The 12,156-nt window shown below is 41.0% G+C and overlaps 1 protein-coding gene across 1 annotated transcript in view; it reads right to left on the bottom strand.

Moving 5' to 3' along the window:
* Nucleotides 1-12,156, bottom strand: part of LOC121373063 — a 42,658-nt gene that overhangs the window by 11,402 nt on the left and 19,100 nt on the right. Inside the window, exons 7-9 of the mRNA XM_041499507.1 lie at nucleotides 9,898-10,077; nucleotides 8,475-8,648; nucleotides 779-972 (exon numbers count right to left, since the gene is read on the bottom strand). Of these exons, the coding sequence (XP_041355441.1) occupies nucleotides 779-972; nucleotides 8,475-8,648; nucleotides 9,898-10,077 (548 nt within the window). The remainder of the gene's footprint in view (nucleotides 1-778; nucleotides 973-8,474; nucleotides 8,649-9,897; nucleotides 10,078-12,156) is intronic.

The following is a 12,156-nucleotide window of genomic DNA, read 5'->3' as shown; positions in this document are numbered from 1 at the left end:
AAAAAAACAAAAAAAACACACAAAGAAAAACAAAAACAAAAAGACAACGATACAATCAAATCAAAATATATATTTTAGAAACAACAACAAAATCAAAACCTAACTGGAAAACTATGACCGGCCTTGACGGTGTCGTGGTTAAGCCATCGAATCGAACATTAGGCCGGGAGGTGCTGGGTTCGAAGCCTTCTACCGGCTCCCACCCAGAGCGAGTTTTAACGACTCAATGGGTAGGTGTAAGGCCACTGTGCACTCTTCTCTCTCGCTAACCATGAACAGACAGCCGAGATAGCTGAGGTGTGTGTGTGTGTGTGTGTGTGTGTGTGTGTGTGTGTGTGTGTGTGTGTGTGTGTGTGTGTGTCCAGGACAGCGTGCTTGAACCTTAATTGGATGTAAGCACGAACATAAGTTGAAATGAAATAAAATGCAAAACTATGGAAGGAAGGAAGGAAGGAAGGAAGGAAAATTGTTTAACGTGCACGTTCAGAGCAAGCTGTTTTAGCGCACGGCTGTCCTGGGCACAAGTACCGGCCTCAGCTGGTTCCTCCGTCCAGGACAGGAAAAGGTTGGGGTGGGTGAAGGAGGGACCGCCTGCACTGGCAGGTGGAAGGGAGCACCAGCAGTCCATCCGTAGTCGGTAACAGGCGCGGGGTGGTATGGTGCTATGTAATTTGGAATGTCCCATAGGATTAAGCCAAAGGGAAATGAGTGCGCATTTTGATGAAGGAACTTTGGCGCAATGTTAGTGGTCGTTCTGAAGAAACTATGAGGACAGAACCTCGTTTGTCCACTTCACTTGAAGGCAGTCTCCACTAGGTCCGAGCCATTGTCCCGTTGAGTCGCACTTCGTTGAACTGTCGTTTCCAAAGAACCGGAACAACTCCGTACACTCCACCTGGCCAGTGCTTCCCACAGTCGTTGCTTCACAAACAATGTTTCCATTGGCAATTATTCGTGGAGCCCCGCAATCGACTATAATAACGAAAAGGAGAAAAAGGAAGGAAATGTTTTATTTAACGAGGCATTCAACACATTTCATTCGGCCAGAAGGTCAATCTGATTAAAATTAGCTCTACTGGTCTACCAGTAGATCTAACAGCACTGCGTGGACATTTGATATTTCGTCTATGAACAATAATGTACTTGGAACTGGGAACTCTATTTACGTGTCCATATCCAATGAAGGTTCACGCACGTCTACCCCGGACTTAGCCTCTGACTTCGCCAGTGACCAATTCCGGGGTAGGAAGAACAATAATTTAAATATCGACCAATCATACTTGGCCTTTTATAACGTTATTTGGGAGCATACAAATTCTAAAAATATCGAGCGAGACTATTTATGTGGCCACCGTACCGCGGACCATATCAATACGTATGAGGCGGGTTACGCGACTGCTCAACTGCAATATATATATAATGCAGGTGTTCAATTCATTTTTTAAATGACTAAATCAATCTTCAATTTTGCATTACAAATTATTTATTTTATGAAATAAATCATGTTTTAATGCATGTCGAACACGTAATTTTGACACGTAGTCATCAGAGGAAACCTGATGTACATTTTTTGCTCTTGCAGCAAGGGATCTAACAGTGGTATATTTAGGACAAAAGAATTGTGTTTTTTTCTAAAGATCTCGAATTCTCAACTCATTATCTTGATTTCGACTATCGTATATCCAAGGCCCATCAAAGTGCATATAAAAGATCCCTTGCTGCTACTGGAAACATTGCCTCGTGCTATTGGTTTATTATGTCGCGCGCTCAACATTTTACCCCTCATCCTCAAGTATGTCTATCTTTTACAATTCTCTTTTTGGCTGTGCGCGGACGGGGTTTAGCTCAGTCGGTTGAGTGCTCGCCGTATGTGCTTGCGTCGACGGATCAAACCACCTTGGTGGATCCATTCAACTGATTGAGTTTTTCTTGTTCCAACCAGTGCACGGCAAATGGTCCCATGCCGTGGTATTTGTTTTTCTGTCTATGAGAGTGTGCATACAAAAGATCCCTTGATACTATTGGAAAAAAAAGCGTAGCTTATGATCCTGAGCTCCCAACGTGTGTCAAGTGCTCAACATATTAACTAGACATCATGCATGTCTTTTGTTTTCAATTCTCTGTTTTGGCTGTACCATATTGATAGACGTTGAGAGCTCAAGATAGTAAGTCGAGTGCTAGAGATAATACATCGAACACTCGAAATAACAAGTTAATGACTAGGGATAATAAGTTGAGCACTCGAGATAATAAGTCAAACGTTTAACATAATAGGTTGAGCACTCAGGATAATCAGTCAAACGCTTGAGATAATATAAGTCGAGCACTTGAGATAAGTTATGCAAGCGCTCAAGATAATAAGTTGAGCATTTGAAATAATGTCGAGCGCTTGAGTTAATCAGTAATGCGCTCAATATAAGATAATAAGTCAGTATGCATTCAGCAATGCGCAGAAAAAAACCAACAGTCGATCGATGTTTACTTGTAACTTAAAAGTAATTTGATGACGTCAAATTACGAAAAATGTAGATATGAAAAAGCACGTTTCCGCGCGCAGATAATGTTAACTTGAAGGAAATATTTTATTTAACGACGCACTCAGCACATTTTATTTACGGTTATATGGTGTCAGACATATGGTTAAGGACCACACAGACACTGAGAGAGGACACCCGCTGTCGCCACCTCATGGGCTACTCCCTTCGATTAGCAGCAAGGGATATTTTGTATGCACCATCCCACAGACAGGGTAGTACATACTACGGCCTTCGATGTAGCAGTCGTGGTGCATTGGCTGGAACGAGACATAGACCAATGGGCCCATCGACGGGGATCGATCCTAGACCGACCGCGCATCGAGCGGGCACTCTCGCCATGTTAATGTTGAGATCGCCTCTTATTATATTGATATTTAGGGCTGAACATTATGTCATATTATCTTTAGCTTTCAAATTATATTGTCGAATGCTATACGTATGTCTTGTCAATGCGTGCGTACCTTCAGTGGCATATAGTCGTTATAAAATGTCGAGAGCTTGACATTATAATCAACATCGTGAGATAATATGCTGTCATTTCAAGATAATGTGTTAAGCACTTGACTAAACAAGTCCAGATTTCGAGATACAAGTTGAAGTTTAGTATTTTTAAAAGTAAGAAGAAAAAACGCGTGTGTCCTAAATATACCACCATATTATTTCTTTTAACTGGTGGTATTTTTCGATTGTATGAAAAGAAACTTTGAGACCTTAGTACATTTTAAATTTGTGGTGCTTAACATAATGATAGTTATTTTAACACTGTATGGTCGAACGTTGATTTATTTCTATGGCATTATGGATATATACGCAGTCATCGGCTGTTACAGTCGTGGTTCATATAGCCGAGCTCCAATTCAGTTCAATTAGATTGCCGCTTAAGCAATAGATCAACTTGTTGGCCTATTTCAACATTAAAAAACGGTGGTAAAAATGCAGTACTAAACTCTGGATTGTGCACTAGAATAAATAGATGTTATGCCTATACTATAACAGTTTTTTTTCCATCTTGAAACGAAACTTCAATATTAAAATTTTATATCACGGTAGTGAAATTAGTTTTTCTTCTTTCCCTATCACCTATGCGTTTCTTTTTTGATATATCTATATATATATATATACACACACACACATGTATATATATACTCTGTCAAAAAAGAAACGCACAGGTGAAAGGGAAGAAGAAAAGTGTTTGATTTTACAAAATATCGGGATTTGTCTTTACAATGTTGCTGAATGAACATGTTTGTTAATGTTCCTGGAATGGACAGCATGCCCAAATGCACCCTAAAACAAATTTAACTCACGTTGTGGCACGCTGTGCGACAATTGCAAGAAATTGGCATGAAATGGTCAGATTTTGGCGAATGCACGTGAAACTCGGGAAAAGATTGGGATAGTGATGGGCATTTAACGCTGTAATGCTCGCAATGATGTCTCATTTCTATTTCGACGTACACGAGTTACACGATGCCAAGACTAAGCCTGCCGAATCGAGACATTGCAATAGCCCGTCTCCAGTTAGGTGAATCGCAATCAGCAGTCGCACGCCATATGAACGTCCATCAGAGCACCATTTCACGTCTCTGGGACAGGTACCAGCAGTTTCAATCAGCTGAAGACCGGTCCAGAAGTGGAAGACCTAGCATAACAACGGCAGCACAAGATCGCTACATCCGGGTTCTGCACTTGCGTCAACGAACTGCCACAGCAACAAACACTGCTGGACGCATACCTGGTTTGAGAAGGGTGTCTGCACAAACCATTCGGAACCGACTTCGAGAAGCTGGTTTAAGCCCAGTTCTCACTTGAACGATGTTTCGTACAACTGCGGTGCGACTAAAAGATTGTACAGCCGTGCGATTCCCGTACGAATTACCTAGGGTCCCCCCCCCCCCCACCCTCCCCTGCGCAGTCTCACTTATGCAACTGCCATGCGACTGCCTTTCTGCACCAGGCTCGCATACGCTCGCATGAGATTTGCACAGGTTGCACGACAGTTGCACGGAAGTCTGATGGATGTCGCACGGGAGTCGCAGGGGGTCCGCTGGGAGTCGCACATCTCGGCTCCCTTAAGACTCACGTACGACTCCCGTGCGACCTATCATACTGCCGTGCGACCTATCATACTGCCGTGCGACTGCTGTGCAACCTCTATGCGACCAATGCGAACTGTGCGAACCTAGAGACAGCCGTACGATAATTTTAAACATTTGAAAAATGTCGCACCGGCATGCGACATGTCCGAAATACACACGACACCCCTACAACGTGTGCGAATCATCAACATACTACCGTGCGACTCCCGCACGCCCTGTACGATTTGGTGGTCGCACGGAATTCGCGTACAAAATCGTTCAAGTGAGAACGGGGTTTTACGGGCTAGGAGACCGTATGTTCGCCTCGTCCTGCGACGTCAGCATCGATATTTACGTGTTCGCTGGTGCACGAATGTACAGGGGTGGAGCTTGGGAAAACTGGCGGCGATTATGGTTCAGCGACGAGTCACGTTTCCTTGTGCAGCGACGTGATGGACAACAACGTGTTTACAGACGCCGCAGTGAACGTTTTGCCAACAACTGCGTCGCCCAAGTTGACAGATTCGGTGGAGGGAGTGTCATGATGTGGGGAGCCATCTCATACACCGGCAGAAGTGAACTTGTTTTCGCACAAGGCAACCTGACAGCTGTACGCTACCGGGACGAAATTCTTCGCCGTCACATGCTTCCCATTTTGGATCGACAGAGAGAACTCTTTCAGCAGGACAATGCCAGGCCGCATACGGCACGTGCAACAATCGATTTCCTACATAATGAGAACATTAATGTACTGCCATGACCATCAATATCGCCAAATCTCAACACCAATGAACATCTATGGGACGAACTGGACATACGTGTACGCCAGCGTGACCCGGAGCCTCAGACGCTTCCGCAACTGTCAAATGCACTGCAGGAAGAATGAGCTAGGATTCCACGTGCCCGGATTCAGAGACTCATTCAGTCTATGCCAAGGAGATGTCGCGCAGTGATTCCTGCTGCTGGTGTCCACACAAGGTACCGATTTCAGCGCCCTCTTGCGACGCAGATTGGTGACGAAAACACACCCACTAACGTCCTTCCATAGCAAGAACATTTTCAAATACTCCTGTCACATTTTACTGTGGTACGATCATAAATAACGAAATTATGCCACTTTGTATTAAGGAAATAATTCCATGCGTTTCTTTTTTGACAGAGTATATATATATATAAGAATTGACCGCAATTAGTTTTTGGTTCATGCAAATGTGTGCACATCGGGTTTTTTCGGTTCATACTTGCATGAACCAAACAATAATTGCGGTCAAATTTTATAATTAAATTTGTATGTTTTCTTTAACAATATATAGCTGAATATATTTTGTTTAGCATTAAATACGCCTGTTGTAGTGTTTGTGTAAAGGTTATTGATACTCATGCAGGAATGCAAATGTCCATTCACTATTATTTGAATCAGGTGATTTTTTTATTGATTTTTCTATTTTTTGTTTTTGTAAATGACGTCATTTGGTAAATGACGTGATTTTGGTAAGTGACGCCATTTCCTCTAGCAGCTGTGCATTTTTACGTTATCATTTAGTTATATTGGAAGGAATTGTCCTATTCGTGTTTACTTTATATTCTATAAAAGGGAATGCAGAGAACATGTCAAACATTTATGCTGTTGGTGAAACCGTTTAATTTTCGCCAACAGTTGTAGAGCATCGCTTACAGGCGTGAAGTTTCCTACATGATGTCTTTGGCCACCGACCGAGTCTCATGTCATGATTGGCGAAGAGTTTTGTTTTGTTTTTTTAAATCAATGCGTATAGATCTACATGTCTACTCTGCTATAGCATTTTCCATTAACTTATTGTATACATTTTTTTTGTGTATTACTCGTGTAGCTTTCGCGTGTTTTTTCTTCAAAAGATCTAAATGTGGTTGCCTGAATAATCCGTCTTGTTGCACAAGAGTAGTGCAAGTCGGGGGGTGGGGGTGGGGTGAGGGGGGCGGTTGGGGGGGGGAATAGTAGGCGTGGCTTTATTTGTTTTTTGTTCATCGAGATATGAACGAAAAAAAGTAAGCACCTCTGGACCAATCAGATTGCCGTAAAGTGTATAGACGCAAAGGCAATTTAATTGCATATATATACAGTCAAATTTCGATAACTCGATCATCAAGGAAACGAGGAAACAGTTCGAGTTTCAGGGAGTTCCGAGTTTTCGAAATTAATATATATGCGTTCAAATTTGAAACTGCATTGCAGCTAGTTGCAGCATTGCAGCTGGTTGATTTCGCTTAATATTGTAAGAAGCATGCGCTTCGCTTCCTACATCCGAACTCTGAAAACTATGCATCCCCAATTGAAACTATCAGTCACCTCAACCCACGCCACCCCATCTCATCTCATCCCAAACCACACCCGCTGTTGGCATCTTCGACGCCTGTGGTACATTCATTTTGCGTATATTGTAAAAGTAAGTAAATAAAACAAAAAAAGATAACCCAAATAAATTTGAAATATTATATGCTTGGGCATATAGGCTACATGTATTTAATGACAGAAAAAAAGAAGTCATTTACATACATATATAAATAACAATATCAGAAAGTAACGACGTATTTTACAGATGTCAAAGCATGGCGGAACGTAACTAACAAATAAAACAATGAATGTCGAATAACACTATAAGTACATTTGTTTTACACAAAATTATATACGCTTCGCACCTCTACTTTCTTTCTCCAATCTGGCCACCCACCACCATTTCTGGTCACTACGCAAGATTGCTTGGCTGCCAAGAAAGCAGAAGTTTTTAAAACCGATCTGGCAAACCCCACGTTACCGGGCCCTGCCCAGATTGTTCCATTTGTGTAGACTAAATGACTAGTAATTGGTAAACATTAACTGATATGTAAATAGAAAAGCTAGTTAAAGAAAAATCTTACTGACCCTTCTCAAATTCAACTAGCCCTCCAGTTATGATATTGAAATTTAACTGCACAGCCAAAATCAAAACTCGAATGTTCTTTGTTGAATAGTAATCAAGTGCACACAGTGTGTAGTCCGTTTGCGTCAAAAGGAGGCCGACGAATTGGCATGCAACTTCGTAATGAATAAAGTTAAAATTAATATAAAAAACAATTTATTAAGTTTTAAACCCATACCAACTCAAACAAAGTAAAGGATTTCCTCCGGAGTGGCTGCCCTATATACGAGACACTAGATAGATATATTATAAATGCTACAGTTATTAGGCTACTAATAAAATAAATATGACAAGAAAAATAAATTTATGACCCCCCCCCCCCCCCAAAAAAAAAAAAAAAAAAAAAAAAAAAACCCCAACCCCCCCCCCCCCAAAACCCAACAGAAAAAACCCCAACAACAACAACAAAAAACAAACAAAACAAACAAACCCACAACAAAACACAACAAACAACAACAAAAAACAACACCCAAACCCAACACTGTACCAATTTTAAAAAAAAGATGAATATTACAAACATAAACACATACTTATTGTTTATTACAGTAATATTTAGACGGTTATGTCGTCATGTAAGATCTGTTCTTATTGCACGGAAATCGCTTAAACTTAAAACGATACCGACAAAGACAATCAATTAACTGACCTTTGGAATAATTCCTGTACTAATGGACAATTCCATTGTTATTTTTTATATGCTTTGTCACATTCGATTCAGATTCAGTGCGTTTCTTTTTTAACTGTTACCACAGTCGCCAGACCGTAAATTTGATGGTCGCCCAACGGACTACCTTTCTAAAATTCTTAGTCGTCCTTAGCCAATAAAGGTCGCCATGTCAAACCTGATATATCTATCTATCTATCTATCTATCTATATATATATATATATTCAAACAAAAAAATAAAAAATAAAAAACTCTCACCAACGCAGCGCGATTTGGCTGACGTCCATCTACCATTTGCTCCGCAAGTTAATGTCGTCCCATTTAACATGGCGTATCCGACGTCACAGCTGTAGTTGGCCACGGAATTAAACGTTGTTCCATTTCGTGTCATCCTGGCATGCAATATATTGGGAGGCTCACCACAGTCGATTTCTGATATATTTCACAAAGTAAAGTTTATTTTATTTAACGACGCCACTAGAGCACATTGACTTTTTGTTTATCTTATCATCGGCTGTTGGACGTCAAACATATGGTCATTCTGACACTGTTTTTTTAGAGGAAACCTCGCTGTCGCCACATCGGCTACTCTTTTACGACAGGCAGCAAGGGGTCTTTTATTTGCGCTTCCCACAGGCAGGATAGCACAAACCATGGCCTTTGTTGAACCAGTTATGGATCACTGGTCTGTGCAAGTGGTTTATACCTGCCCACTGAGCCTTGCGGAACACTCACTCAGGGTTTGGAGCCGAACCCAGAGCCTATATTTCAAAAAGAGTCTATCCCATAGACGTTGGAAGAGAGAAGGGGCACAGTCGGATACACACACCCGCTCCATCCAATCTTAAGATATCTAACATTGCCTCCATCACACAGAATGAGGCTAAATAATACTATTATGTCATTCGACATAAGGATGGTAGGTACAGGGTTCGCAGCCAGGTACCGGTTCAGAACGAGTTTTAACGACTCAGTGGGTAGGTGTAGGACCAGTACACCCTCTTTACTCTCACTAACCACTAACAAGTAACAACTAACCCACTGTCCTGAACTGACAGTCCAGATAGCTGAGGTGTGTGCCCCGGACAGCGTGCTTGAACTTTAATTGGATATAAGCATGAAAATATGTTGAAATGAAATGAAATTCTATTCTTAACCATCCCATTGCCGGTCATTTAGTCATTTAATACGCGTAGGATCGGGATGTAGCCCAGAGGTAAAGTGCCCACCTGATGCGCGGTCGGTCTAGGATCGAACCTCGTTGGTGGGCCCATTGGCCTATTCCTCGTTCCTGCCAGTGAACCACGACTGGTATACCGAAGGCCGTGGTATGTGCTATCCTGTCTGCGGGATGGTGCGTATAAAAGATCCATTGCTACTAATGTAAAAATGTAGTGGATTTCCTTTCTATGACTGCGTCAAAATGGTCATATGTTTGATATTCAATAGCCGTTGATTAATAAATCAATGTGTTCTAGTGGTGTCGTTAAACAAAACAAACAAACAAATTTTAGTACACGTTTTATGTTGAATTGTATATTAGTTGGTCTGTCTTACGGACACAATAGAGGCGATACTAATAATGATGATGATGATGATGATGATGATTATGATAATGATGATAATAATAATAATAATAATAGTAATAAGAATAATAATAATAATAACCTAATACCCTTACCAGTACAGGACATTTTCACTGACGTCCATATCCCAGTCGATTCACACGTGGATGACGTCATGGTTCCGTTAGACATGACGTAACCAACGTCACAACTGTATTTGGCTCCTGAATTAAACTTTGTCCCATTCTTAGACATGGTAGCATTTGGAACAACGGGAGGCTCCCCACAATTAATGTCTGAAATGTCAATATTGATGTTAAAAATATAATCTGAAATTGGCAAATATATTTTGACATTGATTAATTAATGAACATGATCTACATTTATTACCCCAGCAGGCACTCATAACGGGTGAAATAAAAATCATAATATTTCACTCAGAAAGTATCATACATTTCCCTCGTGAAATAATTTTCACTCGGGACATAACTTTGATAATAACCGATAACTCGTTTATTATCCTCTATATAACCTGCCATGGTATAACGTTTATCTGAAACCATCCAAGTATATTTCAGGGGCGTCGGAAGCAGTACGGTCGGTACGGCCATTCCACATTTTGGACCAGGAACTAACTAACTCTAACTCTAACTCACTCTCTCTAACTCACTCTCACTCTCACTCTCACTCTCACTCTCACTCTCTCACACACTCACTCACTCACTCACTCACTCACACTCACTCACTCACTCACTCACACTCACTCACACTCACACTCACTCACACTCACTCACACTCACTCACTCTCACTCACTCACACTCACTCACTCTCACTCTCTCTCACTCTCTCTCTCTCTCTCTCTCTCTCTCTCTCTCTCTCTCTCTCTCTCTCTCTCTCTCTCTCTCTCTCTCTCTCTCTCTCATAGTATCATATACATTGCTTCCGACCCTCCTGTATTTCCATTAGTATAACGGGTGTCACAATACATCTACCTCACAATACCATACGTGTCACGATACATAACCCGCGAAATTTGTAATTAATTGAAAATTGGGTCTGGACGTAGCCCGGGTGTAAAGAGTTCGGTTGATGTGCGGTCAGTCTGGGATCGATCTCCGTCGGTGGGCCCATTGTGCTATTTCTCGAATACAAAAGATCCCTTGCTGCTAATCCAAAAGAGTAGCCCATGAAGTGGCGACAGCGGGTTTCCTCTCTCAATATCTGTGTGGTCCATAATCATATGTCTGACGCCATATAACCGTAAATAAAATGTGTTGAGTGCGTCGTTAAATAAAACATTTCCTTCCTTCATTAAAGTTTCGGATCCCAAACTGATTATGCATATGGCTATCACAGCGTACTATTACTGGCGCTTCTTTGTTGAACACATTTGAACATGACTTACTGATCAATACTTATAATCACGACATTACTCACACTGTAACTCATCCGACGCTTCAAATTATAAAATATTTAACATAATAATAATTATAATAACCCAACTATGCTGCTTTCGAGACATAAATGGCATTATACTTTTTTTAATTTCAAACTATAATATTCCTAATGCAACGAGTCGAACACAAAATGTACCACTATAAAACTACACCAGAGGCAGACGAATTTCCCCAGACTTATTTCAATTTCCCATGACACTGATATGCATTTTACAGGTCTTGGTTGGCCTTGGCGTTTTTTCCTCTCTGGCTACGCCCCAGTACACCATATTCGGGTTTCATTATATATCTGTATGAATGTTGTAATCCAATCGTTTTTGTTATCTTTTTTCCACGATTTGAACAATAACCTCTTTTCGCATGCATAATAAATATGATAGGACATGGTGATGGAAATGGTAGACGGTGATCGTGAACTTTGACGTGTTAAATTGTGGCATTTCAGTTAACAGCTGATAAAAGGAATGTTGAGTTTTATGACATTCGTTGATGCATTTGAACATAAGAGTGACGTACAAATTAATGTATTGTGTACAATGAAACCTCTCAAAACCGGGCACCCTGTAAACTGGAATTCCCTCAAAACAGGACGTTTTATCATGGTCCATTTTTAAATATCTGTGCACAAGAGAACCTCTTTAAACCGGATACCTTGAAAACCAGACATTTTACTTGGTCCCAAGGGTGTCCGGTTTAGAGGAGTTCCACTGTATATGTACTATTTGTGGAGATGCTTATGTGATTTAGGTTCAAGTGTGATTGATTATGTTCTTGAGCACAAACACAACGTCGATTCAATTTCCGAAACTGCGCGTGTGCGAATTTAACGAGCGGTCAGACCATGCACCTGTAGCTGTTACTCATAGAAGATGTAATGTAATGGACATTGGCGACGAGTTCCATTATCTTTTTATTTG

Source organism: Gigantopelta aegis, chromosome 5 (genome assembly GCF_016097555.1).
Source record: "Gigantopelta aegis isolate Gae_Host chromosome 5, Gae_host_genome, whole genome shotgun sequence".
NCBI lineage: Eukaryota > Metazoa > Mollusca > Gastropoda > Neomphalida > Peltospiridae > Gigantopelta > Gigantopelta aegis.
The sequence above is the reverse complement of the archived record's forward strand: the minus strand, read 5'-3'. Positions and strand labels throughout refer to the sequence as shown.